Raw genomic sequence first — 22,730 nt, 5'->3', positions numbered from 1 at the left:
CATAGTGACAGTATTGGGCAGCGCCACTCATCCTGTGAGTGGACACACCGCCATAGTGACAGTATTGGGCAGCGCCACTCATCCTGTGAGTGAACACACCGCCATAGTGACAGTATTGGGCAGCCCCACTCATCCTGTGAGTGGACACACCGCCATAGTGACAGTATTGGGCAGCGCCACTCATCCTGTGAGTGGACACACCGCCATAGTGACAGTATTGGGCAGCGCCACTCATCCTGTGAGTGGACACACCGCCATAGTGACAGTATTGGGCAGCGCCACTCATCCTGTGAGTGAACACACCGCCATAGTGACAGTATTGGGCAGCGCCACTCATCCTGTGAGTGGACACACCGCCATAGTGACAGTATTGGGCAGCGCCACTCATCCTGTGAGTGAACACACCGCCATAGCAGCATGTACATAATGTTATCTCAAGGCGCTAGCATGGTTTTAGTCAAGGAAAATCCTGTTTGACAAACTATCTAGAGTTCTATAACAATATGGCATAAATCAAACACCTGAGAGAGAAGGACGCGGTCAGACTGCATATTCCTTGACTGTTAGAAATCATTTGATATGGTCCGGCATCAAAGACTCCTACTCAAACGAAGGGCGAAAACACAGGGAAGACATGATTACCTCATATAAAATACTCTGAGGTAACATACAGGACAGACAATTTAGTAAGGGTAATATACAATTTAGCACGAACCAAGGGTCAGGCATAGATCGAAACTAAGTACTCAAATGAGCCACAGAAACATAAGATAACTTTTTCTCATTATGAAAGTAATTAACAATTGGAGTGAGTTAAGTGAGATGGAGGAGGCAAACTACATAGAGACATGAGTTTTACCATAGAGACATGACCGAGCCGAATGGGGTCAGGAGCCTTTGCTCTAGTCGACTAGGAGTGGCGAGGCAGGACCCATCAGCAGTAGCTCATCCCCGCTCTCCAGTAGGTGAGTGTAACTAGGAGAGTACACACACACACACACAAACACACACACACACACACACACACACACACACACACACACACACACACACACACACACACACACACACACACACACACACACTACATAACGGCAGGAGGCGCCAGCAGGCGGGTGCAGGAGTCCTGGGAATAAACACCAAGAAACTGGAACATGACAAGAAACATTGACCAGTAACGGCACACCCGTGTTGGTGGGAGGTGTGGCTTGGTCCCCCCAACACCGTCCACACCACACACCTGCCACAGTGGAAGGTCCCCTCCCCCCACACCGTCCACACCACACACCTGCCACAGTGAAAGGTCCCCCCCACACCGTCCACACCACACACCTGCCACAATGGAAGGCCCGCCCCCACACCCGTCCACAAGAAGGTAAGGAAGGGGAAGGTGGCAGGAAGAGGTGGGAGAGGTGAGAGAAGGAACGGTGTGAGAGGTCAAAAGGTGAGATGGAGGAGAAAAGTTGAGAGAGGTGAGGGGAAGGGATGGTATACAAGGCAAGAGAGGGAGGTAAGAAAGGGAGGATTGGGGTAAGTTTAGGGCCAAGAGGAAGGAAAGTCGCCACCCTTTGACCTCTCTACTCACCTAACTGTACTCACCTGTGTTCGCTGCCCCCCCCCCCTTCCCCCTCACCATGGCATAACCAGTAATTATACCAATGTTTTCCCACCAGTACTTTACTACAGCACCAGCTTCAGCTCCTGGGCCCCGACTGTCTCACCAGTACCTTACTACAGCACCAGCTTCAGCTCCTGGGCCCCGACTGTCTCACCAGTACCTTACTACAGCACCAGCTTCAGCTCCTGGGCCCCGACTGTCTCACCAGTACTTTACTACAGCACCAGCTTCAGCTCCTGGGCCCCGACTGTCTCACCAGTACCTTACTACAGCACCAGCTTCAGCTCCTGGGCCCCGACTGTCTCACCAGTACTTTACTACAGCACCAGCTTCAGCTCCTGGGCCCCGACTGTCTCACCAGTACCTTACTACAGCACCAGCTTCAGCTCCTGGGCCCCGACTGTCTCACCAGTACCTTACTACAGCACCAGCTTCAGCTCCTGGGCCCCGACTGTCTCACCAGTACTTTACTACAGGACGAGCTTCAGCTCCTGGGCCCCGACTGTCTCACCAGTACCTTACTACAGCACCAGCTTCAACTCCTGGGCCCCGACTGTCTCACCAGTACCTTACTACAGCACCAGCTTCAGCTCCTGGGCCCCGACTGTCTCACCAGTACCTTACTACAGGACGAGCTTCAGCTCCTGGGCCCCGACTGTCTCACCAGTACCTTACTACAGCACCAGCTTCAGCTCCTGGGCCCCGACTGTCTCACCAGTACCTTACTACAGCACCAGCTTCAGCTCCTGGGCCCCGACTGTCTCACCAGTACTTTACTACAGCACCAGCTTCAGCTCCTGGGCCCCGACTGTCTCACCAGTACCTTACTACAGCACCAGCTTCAGCTCCTGGGCCCCGACTGTCTCACCAGTACCTTACTACAGCACCAGCTTCAGCTCCTGGGCCCCGACTGTCTCACCAGTACTTTACTACAGCACCAGCTTCAGCTCCTGGGCCCCGACTGTCTCACCAGTACTTTACTACAGCACCAGCTTCAGCTCCTGGGCCCCGACTGTCTCACCAGTACTTTACTACAGCACCAGCTTCAGCTCCTGGGCCCCGACTGTCTCACCAGTACCTTACTACAGCACCAGCTTCAGCTCCTGGGCCCCGACTGTCTCACCAGTACTTTACTACAGCACCAGCTTCAGCTCCTGGGCCCCGACTGTCTCACCAGTACCTTACTACAGCACCAGCTTCAGCTCCTGGGCCCCGACTGTCTCACCAGTACCTTACTACAGCACCAGCTTCAGCTCCTGGGCCCCGACTGTCTCACCAGTACCTTACTACAGCACCAGCTTCAACTCCTGGGCCCCGACTGTCTCACCAGTACCTTACTACAGCACCAGCTTCAACTCCTGGGCCCCGACTGTCTCACCAGTACCTTACTACAGCACCAGCTTCAGCTCCTGGGCCCCGACTGTCTCACCAGTACCTTACTACAGCACCAGCTTCAGCTCCTGGGCCCCGACTGTCTCACCAGTACCTTACTACAGCACCAGCTTCAACTCCTGGGCCCCGACTGTCTCACCAGTACTTTACTACAGCACCAGCTTCAGCTCCTGGGCCCCGACTGTCTCACCAGTACCTTACTACAGCACCAGCTTCAACTCCTGGGCCCCGACTGTCTCACCAGTACCTTACTACAGCACCAGCTTCAGCTCCTGGGCCCCGACTGTCTCACCAGTACTTTACTACAGCACCAGCTTCAGCTCCTGGGCCCCGACTGTCTCACCAGTACCTTACTACAGCACCAGCTTCAGCTCCTGGGCCCCGACTGTCTCACCAGTACTTTACTACAGCACCAGCTTCAGCTCCTGGGCCCCGACTGTCTCACCAGTACCTTACTACAGGACGAGCTTCAGCTCCTGGGCCCCGACTGTCCCACCAGTACCTTACAACATGACGAGCTTCAGCTCCTGGGCCCCGACTGTCTCACCAGTACCTTACTACAGCACCAGCTTCAGCTCCTGGGCCCCGACTGTCTCACCAGTACCTTACTACAGCACCAGCTTCAGCTCCTGGGCCCCGACTGTCTCACCAGTACCTTACTACAGCACCAGCTTCAGCTCCTGGGCCCCGACTGTCTCTAGTTGTTCGCCTTATATAACTGTTTACAACCATCTGTTTCCCACCACACACAGTCTCTGGGAGTGTGGTGAGGCAGACCAACCCATTGTGGCCAGTCCTAGACGGGGTGGGGGGGGGGAGGGGCAGAAACTGGGGGAGGGCCAGCAACTGGGGGAGGGTCAGAAACTGGGGGAGGGTCAGAAACTGGAGGAGGGTCAGAAACTGGAAGAGGGTCAGAAACTGGGAGAAGGTCAGAAACTGGGGTAGGGTCAGAAACTGGAGGAGGGTCAGAAACTAGAGGAGGGTCAGAAACTAGAGGAGGGTCAGAAACTGGGGGAGGGTCAGAAACTGGGAGAAGGTCAGAAACTGGGGGAGGGTCAGAAACTGGGGTAGGGTCAGAAACTGGAGGAGGGTCAGAAACTAGAGGAGGGTCAGAAACTGGAGGAGGGTCAGAAACTGTGGGAGGGTCAGAAACTGTGGGAGGGCCAGAAACTGGAAGAGGGTCAGAAACTGAGAGAAGGTCAGAAACTGGAAGAGGGTCAGAAACTAGAGGAGGGTCAGAAACTGGAGGAGGGTCAGAAACTGTGGGAGGGTCAGAAACTGTGGGAGGGTCAGAAACTGGAAGAGGGTCAGAAACTGGAAGAGGGTCAGAAACTGGGAGAAGGTCAGAAACTGGAGGAGGGTCAGAAACTGGGAGAAGGTCAGAAACTGGAAGAGGGTCAGAAACTAGAGGAGGGTCAGAAACTGGAGGAGGGTCAGAAACTAGAGGAGGGTCAAAAACTGTGGGAGGGTCAGAAACTGGGAGAGGGTCAGAAACTGGGAGAGGGTCAGAAACTGGGAGAGGGTCAGAAACTGGAGGGTCAGAAACTGGGAGAGGGTCAGAAACTGGAGGAGGGTCAGAAACTGTGGGACCAGAAACTGGAGGGTCAGAAACTGGGAGAGGGTCAGAAACTGGAGGAGAGTCAGAAACTGGGAGAGGGTTAGAAACTGGGGGAGGGCCAGAAACTGTGGGAGGGTCAGAAACTGAGGGAGGGGCAGAAACTGTGGGAGGACCAGAAACTGGGGGTCAGAAACTGGGGGAGGGTCAGAAACTGGGGGAGGGCCAGAAACTGGGAGAGGGGCCAGAAACTAGGAGAGGGGCCAGAAACTGTGGGAGGGCCAGAAACTGGGGGTCAGAAACTGGGAGAGGGTCAAAAACTGGGAGAGGGCCAGAAACTGGGAGAGGGACCAGAAACTAGAAGAGGGGCCAGAAACTGGGGGTCAGAAACTGGGGGAGGGTCAGAAACTGGGAGAGGGTTAGAAACTGGGGGAGGGCCAGAAACTGTGGGAGGGTCAGAAACTAAGGGAGGGGCAGAAACTGTGGGAGGACCAGAAACTGGGGGTCAGAAACTGGGGGAGGGTCAGAAACTGGGAGAGAGCCAGAAACTGGGAGAGGGGCCAGAAACTAGGAGAGGGGCCAGAAACTAGGAGAGGGGCCAGAAACTGTGGGAGGGACAGAAACTGGGGGTCAGAAACTGGGAGAGGGGCCAGAAACTAGGAGAGGGGCCAGAAACTGTGGGAGGGCCAGAAACTGGGGTTCAGAAACTGGGGGAGGGTCAGAAACTGGGAGAGAGCCAGAAACTGGGAGAGGGGCCAGAAACTAGGAGAGGGGCCAGAAACTGTGGGAGGGCCAGAAACTGGGGGTCAGAAACTGGGAGAGAGCCAGAAACTGGGAGAGAGCCAGAAACTGGGAGAGGGGCCAGAAACTAGGAGAGGGGCCAGAAACTGCGGGAGGGCCAGAAACTGGGGTTCAGAAACTGGGGGAGGGTCAGAAACTGGGAGAGAGCCAGAAACTGGGAGAGGGGCCAGAAACTAGGAGAGGGGCCAGAAACTGTGGGAGGGCCAGAAACTGGGGGTCAGAAACTGGGAGAGAGCCAGAAACTGGGAGAGAGCCAGAAACTGGGAGAGGGGCCAGAAACTAGGAGAGGGGCCAGAAACTGCGGGAGGGCCAGAAACTGGGAGAGAGCCAGAAACTGGGAGAGGGGCCAGAAACTAGGAGAGGGGCCAGAAACTGTGGGAGGGCCAGAAACTGGGGGGTCAGAAACTGGGGGTCAGAAACTGGGAGAGAGCCAGAAACTGGGAGAGAGCCAGAAACTGGGAGAGGGGCCAGAAACTAGGAGAGGGGCCAGAAACTGTGGGAGGGCCAGAAACTGGGGGTCAGAAACTGGGGGTCAGAAACTGGGAGAGAACCAGAAACTGGGAGAGAGCCAGAAACTGGGAGAGGGGCCAGAAACTAGGAGAGGGGCCAGAAACTGTGGGTCAGAAACTGGGAGAGAGCCAGAAACTGGGAGAGGGGCCAGAAACTAGGAGAGGGGCCAGAAACTGGGGGTCAGAAACTGGGAGAGAGCCAGAAACTGGGAGAGAGCCAGAAACTGGGAGAGGGGCCAGAAACTAGGAGAGGGGCCAGAAACTGTGGGAGGGCCAGAAACTGGGGGTCAGAAACTGGAGGTCAGAAACTGGGAGAGAGCCAGAAACTGGGAGAGAGCCAGAAACTGGGAGAGGGGCCAGAAACTAGGAGAGGGGCCAGAAACTGTGGGAGGGCCAGAAACTGGGGGTCAGAAACTGGGGGAGGGCCAGAAACTGCGCGATGAGCCAGAAACACTATCCCAGTACACACTTACTGACACCCAGACCACCTGACACGTGTAACATTTGACACCCAGAAGTGAGAGACACATTTGACTCACAGAGCACAACGGTTAATCTCTCACCTGTCATTATATAGAGCTTTCTCTCTCACTTGCTGGGGTGGGGGGGGTGCTACAGCGGGGAGGGGCGTGACTTAACCGCTCCCCGCCACCCCGGTAACTCTCCCCAGGCGGGGAGGGGCCTCCTAACACTCATCAAATGTTCAAAATTACGGAAACGATTATTGTCACAGTGAAAGTGAAGCATCGAGTCGCATCCTCCCACACGAAGGCACGGATACACGCACACGCGGCGCGCGTATGTTCAGCAAGACTCTTGTATTGGGGATGCATGAAGGCCGATGACATGTTTGGTAAGTCGGGCCGCAGGAGCTGGAGCCTGAGTCCCACGAGGTGTGAACTACACACACAAACATACACACACACACACACACACACACACACACACACACACACACACACACACACACACACACACACACACACACACACACACACACACACACACACAAAAGGCCTTTGATACAGTACCGCACATGAGACTGCTATTCAAACTTGAGAGGCAGGCGGGAGTAAGCGGAAAGGCCCTAGCATGGGTGAAGAACTGCTTAATAGGAAGGAGCCAGAGAGTAATGGTAAGGGGCGAGAAGTCGGACTGGCGAACAGTAACGAGTGGAGTACCTCAAGGATCGGTGCTGAGACCAATTCTATTTCTAATTTACGTAAATAATATGTTTACAGGAGTAGAATCCTACATGTAAATGTTCGCGGATGACGCAAAATTAATGAGAAGAGTTGTGACAGATGAGGATTGTAGGATCCTCCAAGAGGACCTGGACAGATTGCAGAGATGGTCAGAGAAATGGCTACTGGAGTTCAAAACGAGCAAATGTAAAGATATTGAAATGGGATCAGTCGATATGAAACCAAAGGGACAATACACAATGAAGGGGAACAGCCTACCTGTGACGATTCGAGAAAGAGACCTGGGCGTGGACGTAACACCTAATCTAACTCCTGAAGCACATATAAATAGGATAACAACAGCAGCGTACTCTACACTGGCAAAAGTTAGAACATCATTCAGAAACCTAAGTGAGGAGGCGTTTAGGGCGCTTTACACTGCCTACGTAAGGCCAGTCTTAGAGTATGCCGCCTCATCATGGAGTCCCCATCTGAAGAAACACATAAGGAAACTGGAAAAGGTTCAGAAGTTTGCGACGAGGGTCGTCGCAGAGTTACGAGGGATGGGATATGAAGAACGTCTGAAGGAACTGAACCTTACGACACTAGAAAAAAAGAAGGGAGAAGGGGGATATGATAGGAACGTATAAAATGCTCAGGGGAATTGACAAAGTGGAAATAGATGAAATGTTCACACGTAATATTAACAGAACGAGGGGACATGGGTGGAAGTTCGAAACTCAGATGAGTCACAGAGATGTTAGGAAGTTTTCCTTTAGCGTGAGAGTAGTGGGAAAATAGAGTGCATTTAAGGAACAGGTTGTGGAAGCAAACTCTATTCATAATTTTTAAACTAGATATGGTAGGGAAATGGGACAGGAGTCATTGCTGTAAACAACCGATGGCTAGAAAGGCGGGATCCAAGAGTCAATGCTCGATCCTGCAGGCATAATTTGGTGAGTACACACACACACGTATTTCAACCCGTCCTCGACTCAAGTCCATTACATCCAGCGGTCGACCCCACAGACGCATTTATAAATTTTTACATGCTGTTCATTCAAAACAGGAATTTTCTCAAATATAAATTAATATTATAAAATATTAGTATATTGTGCATATATAGGCATAGGTTAGGTTAGGTGTTTAGGTTCTGTTGGCGATTATTTGTATTTGTAGTACGTGGGTGAAGCATTTATAGCGTTGTGATTCGAACAAAATTCGTCAGTGAAGCACTTGTTCCGGATATGTTCGAACGTCAGCAGTTGTGAGTCGTGTGTAAACCGTTTTTCATTCATAAACCAGCCCGTCCTCCAAACAAAGATCCAAAAGTGATTCCATGCACCCGCCAAACCCCCTGTTTATGAATGAAAAGCGATTTACACACGACTCACAACTGCTGACGTTCGAACATATCCGGATCAAGTGCTTCACTGACGAATTTTGTTCGAATCACAACGCTGTAAATGCTTCACCCACGTACTACAAATACAAATAATCGCCAACAGAACCTAAACACCTGACCTAACCTATACCTATATATGCACAATATGCTAATATATCATAATATTAATTTATATTTGAGAAAATTCCCGTTTTGAATGAACAGCATGTAAACATTTATGAACGCGTCTGTGGGGTCGACCGCTGGATGGAATGGACTTGAGTCGAAGACGGGTTGATGGGCTTACAAGGTTACACCAGTTGTGTCATCCATGTCAGCCACCTGGAGGATGAACCAGGCGTGGCTTACAAAGTTACACCAGTTGTGTCATCCATGTGATGGATGCCGCCAGCACTCACTCTCACGCACCTGGGGAGCCCTAGTGGCGGGAAGGGTTGCACACTAAACCTCACGGTCCTGGAAGTGAGCGCTCCCTGTATGGAGGAAGCAGAGTAGCGTGGAGGGCAGAGTTGTGCGAGGCTCCGTCAGCGACGGTTGTGACACACTAAAGAACCAACCACTAGTACCACATCGTGTGGGAACAGGACATTCAGGATAAATGTAATATAAAGTTCATGTCCACTCTACATGTTCTAATTCGAAACGCTACTGGAAACTCACGTTATAATGAAAATATTAAGGAATACAATGACTTGTGACAAAGATAAGAGAACTTATGAAGTTTAAGGAAGTGATTCAGAGGCAGATAACAGTGTAGGAGGGCCGGCAGACACTAAGGCAGACACACCGACGGCAGGTGAGGCCTCCGCTGTCTCCCATCAACAACTGCCAACTGCTGAGAACAACCTCTGACTCCTAGAAGGTTGAAAGGCCGCTGAAGGTGGAGAGGAGCCCCCAGAGGCCCCAGCAAGTGGGCCCCAGCAAGAGGGCCACAGCAAGAGGCCCCAACAAGAGGGCCACAGCAAGAGGGCCCCAGCAAGAGGGCCACAACACGAGGGCCCCAACATGGTGCAGGAGGGAAGGATCGAGTGTGAGGTGGGCGGAGTACATCATGTTATGTACAGCTGCCCACCCCACGCACACCACGCCATACGCACACGAGGTAACTTGTACACACACACACACACACACACACACACACACACACACACACACACACACACACACACACACACACACACACACACACACACACACACACACACACACACAGCATATACGACAAAGAGTTCTGGGAAGACGGGACACCACGAGCGTAGCTCCCATGTTAACTACACTTAGGTAATTACACCACACACAAGTGGGCGTAAGCACAACCAAGGATCGCTGGTTCGATCCCCGCGGCAGGACAGAAACGTTTGGGGAATATTTCCTTACAGTTTATGCGTGTGTTCTCCTGGGTACGTGGGAGTTAGACAGCTGTTGTGGGTTGCATCATGCCGATGTTCAATAGTTGGCCTAGAATATGTGACATAAAATAAATAGGAAGACATGTACATTGTACACCCGGCGGTTGGAAAGACGGGGCCCAAGAGCTAAAACCTCGATCTTGCCCGCACAAATTGGTGAGTAAAGAGGTCATGTTGATCAGGTGACATCAGTGAGGTGTTACTCACGATGAGTGAGGTGTGAGTGAAGAGTATTATGAGTAGGTAGGTAGTATAGGCGGGAAGAGGTCGTAGCGTTGGTGCAAGGGTCGTAAGTGAGACGACTATCATCAAGTTAAAGACCTTAAGGACCCATTGCCACCTTCACAGTCTTATAGTAACCAGTAGGTGACACCATCCTCAGTACCCGCTGGTGGCACAGTGCCATGTATATATGAGCACAGTATAAGCCTATAAGTGCACACATATATGCGCCATCAATCACAAATGACAGACAAGATGAGAGATGTGCAACGAACCCGTGTGAGATTCCCTCAGTTGATATATATGAGGCTTCATTACTCTGGGAGAACACACGGGGAGAGAGACTTCACGTTTATCTTCCAGTATTACCTTCCCTTACCCTCCCTACTGACTCTTATTATGTTGTGCTCCCATGGCCCGTCTCCCATGGCCCGTCTCCCATGGCCCGTCTCCCATGGCCCGTCTCCCATGGCCCGTCTCCCATGGCCCGTCTCCCGTGGCCCGTCTCCCATGGCCCGTCTCCCATGGCCCGTCTCCCATGGCCCGTCTCCCGTGGCCCGTCTCCCATGGCCCGTCTCCCGTGGCCCGTCTCCCATGGCCCATCTCCCATGGCCCGTCTCCCATGGCCCGTCTCCCATGGCCCGTCTCCCATGGCCCGTCTCCCATGGCCCGTCTCCCATGGCCCGTCTCCCATGGCCCGTCTCCCATGGCCCGTCTCCCGTGGCCCGTCTCCCATGGCCCATCTCCCATGGCCCATCTCCCATGGCCCGTCTCCCATGGCCCGTCTCCCATGGCCCGTCTCCCATGGCCCGTCTCCCATGGCCCGTCTCCCGTGGCCCGTCTCCCATGGCCCGTCTCCCACCACCATAGTCAGCCATATTGACTGACTTTCGCCCTCCTGGGCTCAAGTATGCTCAACTCTGTACCTACTATATGAATACTGGAACACTTGATGATATATTGGACTTGTATCCAAGATTGATCATGTAATACATTAATTATACAATGTGATGTATAACTATATAACCTGAGCTTGTAAAAGCACCTTAATCACCTTCAGTGGTTAAGTGCTTAATATCACGCTAGTTTCAATAGACCCTGTCTTACCCTGTCAAAGCAGGAGAGCAACAGTCACTATTCTTAGACCTTATTCAGCTGTTCGGTGAGGCGTGTGCTCAAGATACAACAAGTATTCCACCTCTGGATCGCGACACTGAGGCGCTGGAACAGGAAACTGGCCGCTCTTTAGTTTTTCTAATGAGTTCCTCACCCCCCTCCTTTAGGAACTGAAGTACACATTTACCCCAGGCGCCCATGCAGGGTCTTTATATTATATATATATACAGGATATGTGTAAACTGGTCAGAATACATTTCACCTTTGTAAACGCACATTAATGACACTGTAAAAGATTCCTCGAACACTGTTATGAAGGACAGACGTAAGTCTGTATGTATGTGTTTACGTATATATTTAGCTTAGCATTTTAAAAGCACTACAATCACCTTCTGTAGTTGATTGTTCAATAATCCCTGAACTTTATCTTTAACAGATCTCTCACCCTGTCCATGGAGGACAGAAGAAAATGTATATATGGTGGTTAGCATTGTAAACATGTGGCCACGTGTGTGGTAGACAATAATAACAAACAAGAGCAACACGCGCGGCGCAAGGAAACATAAACAATGAAACTATGATAACAATTAAAATACTACTAATACTAATAGGATATAACCCCACACTTGAGTAAAGTGTGAACCTGATGTAAAGAATTACAGCCTCACTCACCTGTCTAGACTCACCTGAGTGGTTGGTCAAGGTGTGAGTGTGTGGCTGGGACCAGACTTACTGATCAACGTCTTATCTTTTTAAGTGGTTGAGTGGTTGAGGTGTAAGACTGGTGGTCACCACACACTCACACCTTCACTCAGGAGAGTGCGTGTGAACCACGGCCGGTAATTCTGTCCATCAATTTCACAAATTAGACAATTGTGGGAGTTTATACTGTGTTATTATGTCTGTGTGAAGACATTACCATTACTTATTAATACTAATAATAATGAGAACAAGAAGACGAGGTGGAGGAGCAGGAGAAGGAGGAGGAGTAGCAGGAGGCGTAGCAGGAGTAGGAGCAGGAGAGAAGGAGTAGTAGCAGGAGTAGCAGGAGGCGTAGCAGGAGTAGGAGCAGGAGAGAAAGAGTAGTAGCAGGAGGCGTAGCAGGAGTAGGAGCAGGAGAGAAGGAGTAGTAGCAGGAGTAGCAGGAGGCGTAGCAGGAGTAGGAGCAGGAGAGGAGAAGGAGCTCCTCCTCCACCACTCTGAAAGCATTTGTGTAACCACTTACGAAACCACTGCATCTTTCCATAATGATGCCAGCTTTGTTTACATGTACTTGACAGCTTAGCCGTTTTGAAACTTCATAAACCAAAGTTTATTATTGCTATAAAGAACCTAGTATAGTCTCCTGGAGCTCTTATACAATATAATAAATGTTAGCAAAGCCGCCATGATTGGAGGAAGATGTATAGGTTCCGTAAATGTTTGGTGACTCTTGACCGTGTCAACATCAGCTGGTGGCCAGGAGGACGTTACGTGACACGAGACCGCAGGTGGTGACAACACGCTGTCTTGCTGACCCAGCGGTGGCGTGCTATAGCCAGGTGCTGGGCGCGGGACCAGGCGCACGTGCGCACCTCCTCACACAACAAAGTAAGACATATTTACCCGCGTACGGAAGTGTCTCCCATTGTTGACAGGACAAAACTTTCACTGCGACACAATAAGGGCGCGCAAAAAGGGGACAAAAGTGTGCCTCAATGTGTCAAAGGGAAGAGAGAGAGAGTGAGAGACAGAGAGAGCAAAGGGGTAAGAAGTACATGTTATTGTTAACAGTAATTGGACGTTACGACACTGAAATATATGGCGAAAACCAGCGGTTTATCTCTAATGACAACTCTCCCAGGCTCACCCAAACTCTCCCAGGCTCACCCAAACTCTCCCACACTCACCCAAACTCTCCCACCACGCTCACCCAAACTCTCCCACACTCACCCAAACTCTCCCAGGCTCACCCAAACTCTCCCAGGCTCACCCAAACTTTGTGATTTAACTTGGTAACTTTTCATGTTGGGATAGAGGCGTGTTGGCTGCGTGTTGAGTCACACGGAAGTAGTATTTGGTGTCTGGAAGACTTTGCATAATTCCTGGCGGGTGTCTGGACACTGTAGCAGCGTGTAATACACGCACGCTGCTACAATAATTTGTGTCACTCCTGCTAGGCTTGTACTCACCTAGGTGTGCTTGCGGGGGTTGAGCTCTGGCTCTTTGGTCCCGCCTCTCTACTGTCAATCAACTGGAGTACAGATTCCTGAGCCTACTGGGCTCTATCATATCTACACTTGAAACTGTGTATGGAGTCAGCCTCCACCACATCACTGCCTAATGCATTCCACCTGTTAACTACTCTGACACTGAGAAAGTTCTTTCTAATGTCCCTGTGGCTCATTTGGGTACTCAGTTTCCACCTGTGTCCCCTTGTTCGCGTACCGCCAATGTTAAACAGTTTATCTTTATCTACCTTGTCAATTCCTCTGAGAATTTTGTAGGTAGTAATCATGTCTTCCCCTTACTCTTCTGTCTTCCAGCGATGTGAGGTGCATTTCCTGCAGCCTTTCCTCGTAACTCATCCCTCTTAGTTCTGGGACTAGCCTAGTGGCATACCTCTGAACTTTTTCCAGCTTTGTCTTGTACATGACAAGGAACGGGCTCCATGCTGGGGCCGCATACTCCAGGATTGGTCTTACATATGTTGAATACAAGGTTCTGAATGATTCGTTACACAGGGTCCTGAAGGCAGTTCTGATGTTAGCCAGCCTTGCATACGCCACAGATGTTATTCTTTTTATGTGGGCTTCAGGAGACAGGTTTGGTGTGATATCAACTCCTAGATCTTTCTCTCTGTCCGTTTCATGAAGGACTTCATCTCCCAGTCGGTATCCAGTGTCTGGCCTCCTGTTTCCACTGCCTAGTTTCATCACCTTACATTTACTCAGGTCGAACTTTAGCAGCCATTTGTTGGACCATTCATTCAGTTTGTCTAGGTCATCTTGTAGCCTCATATTGTCTTCCTCCATCTTAATCCTCCTCATAATTATTGCATCATCAGCAAACAATGAGATGAATGATTCTATACCCTCTGGGAGATCATTTACATATATCAGAAACAGTATGGGTCCAAGGACTGAACCCTGTGGGACTCCACTTGTAACGTCTCGCCGGTCTGAGACCTCACCCCTCACAGTGACTCGCTGTCTCCTGTTGCTCAGGTACTCTCTTATCCAGTGGAGTACCTTCCCTTTCACTCCAGCCTGCATCTCCAACTTTTGCACTGGTCTCTGGCGTGGTACTGTATCAAAGGCTTTCTGGCACTTCAAAAATATGCAGTCTGGCCATCCCTCTCTTTCTTGCCTGATTTTTGTTGCCTGGTCGTGAAATTCAATTAACCCTGTGATGCAAGACCTGCCATCCCTGAACCCATGTTGATGCTGTGTTACAAAGTTCTTTCGCTCCAGATGTTCCACTAGCTTTCTTCGCACAATCTTCTCCATCAGCTTGCATGGTATGCAGGTTAGGGACACTGGTCTGTAGTTCAGTGCTTGTGGTTATAGAACTCTTGCAATGATTTCATGATAGGATCAGACGACTCTGTGTTCTAACTGCGTCTATGGCGTACAAATTTAGAACACGCAGTACGTTAAAATGGACGAATGCGTGTTAAAATGGAACGAATGCGTTAAAATGGACGAATTAAAATGATGACGACCGCCGATTGGACGAGCCTAGTATAGGTTGATTGGTCGTCAGATATCAGCCCGTCCTACTAAATACTTACTAAAATACTTGAGTAAGTAGTGTATTTAGTAAGTATATCTTAAGTACTTATAGTAACGCTGTGGTCGATGGTACAAATATAGACGTGATGGACCAGTTAACGATACACTCTTGTATTACTGAATTTGAACAAAGCGGAAAAGTTTTATATTTTCTTGCTCGTAAAGCCTATCCACCTTAGGCCTAATACACACTGAGGCCTAATATAGTACATATATATGCTATATTAGGCCTAAGATTATTTAAGTATGGTTTTAGCTTTATTTTTTCTGGACTATAAAATGAACAGAACCAAATTCTACTTTGTGTTTGTCTGTCACGTTGACGTAGATGGTCGTCAGTGTTAGGTCAAGTATGTTATGAGGAGGATGTGTTGTGGGTGATGAGGTGTTGACAGTGACCAAGATTATGTGCACCGTTATGGTGATATAACTGTGTCTCACACGGCTGGACCCTCCAGGTGCCTCGCCTCATTCACTCACACCTCACACCATCAGGTGCCTCCGTGCCCTGGTACAGGCCTCCGTGTCCTGGTGCAGGCCCCCGTGCCGTTGGTACAGGCCTCCGTGCCCTGGTGCAGGCCCCCGTGCCGTTGGTACAGGCCTCCGTGCCCTGGTACAGGCCTCCGTGCCGTTGGTACAGGCCTCCGTGCCCTGGTACAGGCCTACGTGCCCTGGTGCAGGTGGAGGAGGACACGGGCGCCGTGTAGCCGCACTCCGCCTGCCCATCACCGCCATGTTGCCTCACCAGCTTCATGAGGAGACAAGTAAAGTATTGTTGCAGCATCTTGTGGCCCTGGTCCCTGACCACCAGTGTTACTCCCAGGGCCAGTGTTGTCAACACTGGCCCTGGGAGCAGCTCCAGTGTTTACAACACTGGCCCTGGGAGTAACACCAGTGTTTACAACACTGGCCCTGGGAGCTGCTCCAGTGTTTACAACACTGGCCCTGGGAGCAACACCAGTGTTTACAACACTGGCCCTGGGAGCAACACCAGTGTTTACAACACTGGCCCTGGGAGCAACACCAGTGTTTACAACACTGGCCCTGGGAGCTGCTCCAGTGTTTACAACACTGGCCCTGGGAGCAACACCAGTGTTTACAACACTGGCCCTGGGAGCAACACCAGTGTTTACAACACTGGCCCTGGGAGCAACACCAGTGTTTACAACACTGGCCCTGGGAGCAGCTCCAGTGTTTACAACACTGGCCCTGACGGAGGCCCTACAGCCTGCTGGTAGTGACGCTGGGAGGGGGCGGGGACTGGCAGAGTCGGGGTACGGGGCGGTGAGAGGAAAGAGTGCCACAAGAACAACCACACATTATAGCAATGCTGAAAACGAAACTGTCAGGTATTATAGAAAATGGAATTTTCCCAGGAGGATATCACGTAATAAGGAAAGATAGGCTCCAAACTTGCCTAAACACACTCCCACAGTTCTGCACACTCTTGGGTCTCCACACCCAACCACACACACACACACTCAAGGACTCCACACTCACCCCATACACTTGAGACTCCACACACACACACTTACTTTCAATCATAGGTACGACAGAGCCAAACATGCTCCGGAACCTCTAAACAAGTTCATTGTTCGGTACAGCGAAGATTTCGTAGGATACAGAGAAGGCGTTCGATCCCCGATGTTCCAAGTGTTTAGACACCGTCCCTTCCCTCCGTCCTATCCCAGCTCCTAGTCCTCATATCCCTCCCAAGAGCTACACAGTGGTTCTGACCTAGTGCTTTCTCCTCATAATTACCACACATACACCTCCCACTTTCCCAATGATTCAGTTTAGTACAGGTTGTGCTCCAGTTGTTCCTTATTATCTTCTTCAGTTACTCCTTATCAGTTACTCTCCCGGGGAAAGTGTCCGGCTTAGGGCGCCTGTGAGAGCTGTTTATTATTATTATTATTGTCTACCACAGACGTGGCCAGACATTAACAATGCTAACCACCATATATACATTTTCTTTTGTCCTCCATGGACAGGGTTAGAGATGTGTTAAACATATAGTTCAGTCAATATGTTTGTTTACAGTTGTGGACAATGGCGGCGGTAGAGACGGTCGAGTCTTCCCTTACCTGGCCCACTACCTGGCCACAGGTGAGTCTTCCCTTACCTGGCCCACTACCTGGCCACAGGTGAGTCTTCCCTTACCTGGCCCACTACCTGGCCACAGGTGAGTCTTCCCTTACCTGGCCCACTACCTGGCCACAGGTGAGTCTTCCCTTACCTGGCCCACTACCTGGCCACAGGTGAGTCTTCCCTTACCTGGCCCACTACCTGGCCACAGGTGAGTCTTCCCTTACCTGGCCCACTACCTGGCCACAGGTGAGTCTTCCCTTACCTGGCCCACTACCTGGCCACAGGTGAGTCTTCCCTTACCTGGCCCACTACCTGGCCACAGGTGAGTCTTCCCTTACCTGGCCCACTACCTGGCCACAGGTGAGTCTTCCCTTACCTGGCCCACTACCTGACCCACTACCTGGCCCACTACCTGGCCACAGGTGAGTCTTCCCTTACCTGGCCCACTACCTGACCCACTACCTGGCCCACTACCTGGCCACAGGTGAGTCTTCCCTTACCTGGCCCACTACCTGGCCCACTACCTGGCCCACTACCTGACCCACTACCTGGCCCACTACCTGGCCACAGGTGAGTGTTCCCTTACCTGGCCCACTACCTGACCCACTACCTGGCCCACTACCTGGCCACAGGTGAGTCTTCCCTTACCTGGCCCACTACCTGGCCACAGGTGAGTCTTCCCTTACCTGGCCCACTACCTGGCCCACTACCTGGCCACAGGTGAGTCTTCCCCTACCTGGCCCACTACCTGGCCACAGGTGAGTCTTCCCTTACCTGGCCCACTACCTGGCCCACTACCTGGCCCACTACCTGGCCCACTACCTGGCCACAGGTGAGTCTTCCCCTACCTGGCCCACTACCTGGCCCACTACCTGGCCCACTACCTGGCTCACTACCTGGCCACAGGTGAGTCTTCCCCTACCTGGCCCACTACCTGGCCCACTACCTGGCCACAGGTGAGTCTTCCCTTACCTGGCCCACTACCTGGCCACTACCTGGCCACAGGTGAGTCTTCCCTTACCTGGCCCACTACCTGGCCCACTACCTGGCCCACTACCTGGCCCACTACCTGGCCCACTACCTGGCCCACTACCTGGCCACAGGTGAATCTTCCCCTACCTGGCCCACTACCTGGCCCACTACCTGGCCACAGGTGAGTCTTCCCTTACCTGGCCCACTACCTGGCCACTACCTGGCCACAGGTGAGTCTTCCCTTACCTGGCCCACTACCTGGCCCACTACCTGGCCCACTACCTGGCCCACTACCTGGCCACAGGTGAATCTTCCCCTACCTGGCCCACTACCTGACCCACTACCTGGCCACAGGTGAGTCTTCCCCTACCTGGCCCACTACCTGGCCCACTACCTGGCCACAGGTGAGTCTTCCCCTACCTGGCCCACTACCTGGTCCACTACCTGGCCCACTACCTGGCCCACTACCTGGCCACAGGTGAATCTTCCCCTACCTGGCCCACTACCTGACCCACTACCTGGCCACAGGTGAGTCTTCCCCTACCTGGCCCACTACCTGGCCCACTACCTGGCCCACTACCTGGCCACAGGTGAGTCTTCCCCTACCTGGCCCACTACCTGGCCCACTACCTGGCCCACTACCTGGCCATAGGATAGTACCATTAATGTGTGATATATGTATGTGTGTATGTATGTATGTATTCATGCACTTATGTATTAAAAACTGTAACTAATTTCAGAAAATTGTTACTTAGCTAAGTGAAGGATGGGGTCCACCACCACCCACGGGATGGGTATGGGGTCCACCACCACCCACGGGATGGGTATGGGGTCCATCACCACCCACGGGATGGGTATGGGGTCCATCACCACCCACGGGATGGGTATGGGGTCCACCACCACCCACGGGATGGGTATGGGGTCCACCACCACCCACGGGATGGGTATGGGGTCCACCACCACCCACAGGATGGGTATGGGGTCCACCACCACCCACGGGATGGGTATGGGATCCACCACCACCCACGGGATGGGTATGGGGTCCACCACCACCCACAGGATGGGTATGGGGTCCACCACCACCCACGGGATGGGTATGGGATCCACCACCACCCACGGGATGGGTATGGGGTCCATCACCACCCACGGGATGGGTATGGGGTCCACCACCACCCACAGGATGGGTATGGGGTCCACCACCACCCACAGGATGGGTATGGGGTCCACCACCACCCACGGGATGGGTATGGGATCCACCACCACCACCCACGGGATGGGTATGGGGGGAATAATAAATGACAACTGAAGTAAGTCACTCCAGGACTTGTGTGGCATGAATGGTCTGAGCACAGCACTTGACCTCTACACATACCACTTTCAAACAATTCAAGATAGTCACAATGTTATGTGTGTATGTGTGTGTACTCACCTATATGTACTCACCTATATGTGCTTGCAGGATCGAGCATTGACTCTTGGATCCCGCCTTTCTAGCTATCGGTTGTTTACAGCAATGACTCCTGTCCCATTTCCCTATCATACCTAGTTTTAAAAGTATGAATAGTATTTGCTTCCACAACCTGTTCCCCAAGTGCATTCCATTTTTCTACTACTCTCACGCTAAAAGAAAACTTCCTAACATCTCTGTGACTCATCTGAGTTTCCAGTTTCCACCCATGTCCCCTCGTTCTGTTATTATTACGTGTGAACATTTCATCTATTTCCACTTTGTCAATTCCCCTGAGTATTTTATATGTCCCTATCATATCTCCTCTCTCCCTTCTTTTCTCTAGTGTCGTAAGGTTCAGTTCCTTCAGCCGCTCTTCATATCCCATCCCTCGTAGCTCTGGGACAAGCCTCGTCGCAAACCTCTGAACCTTCTCCAGTTTCTTTATGTGTTTCTTCAGGTGGGGGCTCCATGATGGCGCGGCATACTCTAAGACGGGTCTCACGTAGGCAGTGTAAAGCGCCCTAAAAGCTTCCTCATTTAGGTTTCTGAATGAAGTTCTAATTTTCGCCAGTGTAGAGTACGCTGCTGTCGTTATCCTATTTATATGTGCCTCAGGAGTTAGATTAGGTGTCACATCCACTCCCAGGTCTCTTTCTCGAATCGTTACAGGTAGGCTGTTCCCCTTCATTGTGTACTGTCCCTTTGGTCTCCTGTCACCTGATCCCATTTCCATAACTTTACATTTACTGGTGTTAAACTCCAGTAGCCATTTCCCTGACCATCTCTGCAGCCTGTTTTGTGTGTGTGTGTGTGTGTGTGTGTGTGTGTGTGTGTGTGTGTGTATGTGTGTGTGTGTGTGTGTGTGTGTGTGTGTGTGTGTGTGTGTGTGTGTGTGTGTGTGTGTGTGTGTGTATGTGTGTACTCACCTAGTTGTGTTTGCGGGGGTTGAGCTCTGGCTCTTTGGTCCCGCCTCTCAACCGTCAATCAACAGGTGTACAGATTCCTGAGCCTATCGGGCTCTGTCATATCTACACTTGAAACTGTGTATGGAGTCAGCCTCCACCACATCACCCCCTAATGCATTCCATTTGTCAACCACTCTGACACTAAAAAAGTTCTTTCTAATATCTCTGTGGCTCATTTGGGCACTCAGTTTCCACCTGTGTCCCCTTGTGCGTGTTCCCCTTGTGTTAAATAGACTGTCTTTATCTACCCTATCAATCCCCTTCAGAATCTTGAATGTGGTGATCATGTCCCCCCTAACTCTTCTGTCTTCCAGCGAAGTGAGGTTTAATTCCCGTAGTCTCTCCTCGTAGCTCATACCTCTCAGCTCGGGTACTAGTCTGGTGGCAAACCTTTGAACCTTTTCCAGTTTAGTCTTATCCTTGACTAGATATGGACTCCATGCTGGGGCTGCATACTCCAGGATTGGCCTGACATATGTGGTATACAAAGTTCTGAATGATTCTTTACACAAGTTTCTGAATGCCGTTCGTATGTTGGCCAGCCTGGCATATGCCGCTGATGTTATCCGCTTGATATGTGCTGCAGGAGACAGGTCTGGCGTGATATCAACCCCCAAGTCTTTTTCCTTCTCTGACTCCTGAAGAATTTCCTCTCCCAGATGATACCTTGTATCTGGTCTCCTGCTCCCTACACCTATCTTCATTACATTACATTTGATTGGGTTAAACTCTAACAACCATTTGTTCGACCATTCCTTCAGCTTGTCTAGGTCTTCTTGAAGCCTCAAACAGTCCTCTTCTGTTTTAATCCTTCTCATAATTTTAGCATCGTCCGCAAACATTGAGAGAAATGAATCGATACCCTCCGGGAGATCATTTACATATATCAGAAACAAGATAGGACCGAGTACAGAGCCCTGTGGGACTCCACTGGTGACTCCACGCCAATCGGAGGTCTCACCCCTCACCGTAACTCTCTGCTTCCTATTGCTTAGATACTCCCTTATCCACTGGAGCACCTTACCAGCTACACCTGCCTGTCTCTCCAGCTTATGTACCAGCCTCTTATGCGGTACTGTGTCAAAGGCTTTCCGACAATCCAAGAAAATGCAGTCCGCCCAGCCCTCTCTTTCTTGCTTAATCTGTGTCACCTGATCGTAGAATTCTATCAAGCCTGTAAGGCAAGATTTACCCTCCCTGAATCCATGTTGGCGATTTGTCACGAAGTCCCTTCTCTCCAGATGTGTTACCAGGTTTTTTCTCACGATCTTCTCCATCACCTTGCATGGTATACAAGTCAAGGACACTGGCCTGTAGTTCAGTGCCTCTTGTCTGTCGCCCTTTTTGTATATTGGGACCACATTCGCCGTCTTCCATATTTCTGGTAGGTCTCCCGTCTCTAGTGACTTACTATACACTATGGAGAGTGGCAAGCAAAGTGCCTCTGCACACTCTTTCAGTACCCATGGTGAGATCCCATCTGGGCCAACCGCCTTTCTAACATCCAGATCCAGCAGGTGTCTCTTGACCTCCTCTCTCGTAATTTCGAACTCCTCCAAGGCCGCCTGGTTTACCTCCCTTTCTCCTAGCACAGTGACCTCACCCTGTTCTATTGTGAAGACCTCCTGGAACCTCTTGTTGAGTTCCTCACACACCTCTCTGTCATTCTCTGTATACCTGTCCTCGCCTGTTCTAAGTTTCAATACCTGTTCTTTCACTGTTGTTTTCCTTCTGATGTGACTGTGGAGTAGCTTTGGTTCGGTCTTGGCTTTGTTTGCTGTATAATTTTCAAAATTTTTCTCTGCTTCTCTTCTCACCCTGACGTACTCATTCCTGGTTCTCTGGTATCTCTCCCTGCTTTCTGGTGTTCTGTTATTCCGGAAGTTCCTCCACGCCTTTTTGTTCAGTTTCTTCGCTTCCATACATGCCCTATTATACCATGGATTCTTCTGTTGCTTCTCGGATTTTTCCCTTTGGGCCGGGATGAACCTGTTTACTGCCTCCTGACACTTTTGGGTAACATAGTCCATCATACCCTGTACAGACTTGTCTCTGAGGTCTGTGTCCCAAGGTATTTCACTTAGGAAACTTCTCATCTGTTCATAATTCCCCTTTCGGTATGCCAGCCTTTTGATTCCTAGTTCTTTTTGGGGGGAGATAAGTCCTAGCTCTACCAGGTACTCAAAGTTCAATACACTGTGGTCACTCATTCCCAAGGGCGCTTCCATCTTAACTTCCCTTATATCCCATTCATTTAGGGTAAATATC

The 22,730-nt window shown here is 51.0% G+C and overlaps 2 protein-coding genes across 4 annotated transcripts in view; one reads left to right on the top strand and one right to left on the bottom strand.

Moving 5' to 3' along the window:
* Positions 1-22,730, bottom strand: part of LOC138356233 (von Willebrand factor-like) — a 122,903-nt gene that overhangs the window by 24,256 nt on the left and 75,917 nt on the right. The gene's annotated exons all lie outside the window — the stretch shown is intronic.
* LOC138356320 (uncharacterized) overlaps positions 8,778-22,730 on the top strand; it is a 33,455-nt gene continuing 19,502 nt past the window's right edge. Inside the window, exons 1-2 of the mRNA XM_069312293.1 lie at positions 8,778-9,566; positions 17,028-17,093. Coding sequence (XP_069168394.1) covers positions 9,470-9,566; positions 17,028-17,093 — 163 coding nt within the window. The 5' untranslated portion in view covers positions 8,778-9,469. The remainder of the gene's footprint in view (positions 9,567-17,027; positions 17,094-22,730) is intronic.

Source organism: Procambarus clarkii, chromosome 71 (genome assembly GCF_040958095.1).
Source record: "Procambarus clarkii isolate CNS0578487 chromosome 71, FALCON_Pclarkii_2.0, whole genome shotgun sequence".
Lineage (NCBI taxonomy): Eukaryota > Metazoa > Arthropoda > Malacostraca > Decapoda > Cambaridae > Procambarus > Procambarus clarkii.
Note: the sequence above shows the minus strand (reverse complement) of the source record. Positions and strands in the feature narration are given on the sequence as shown.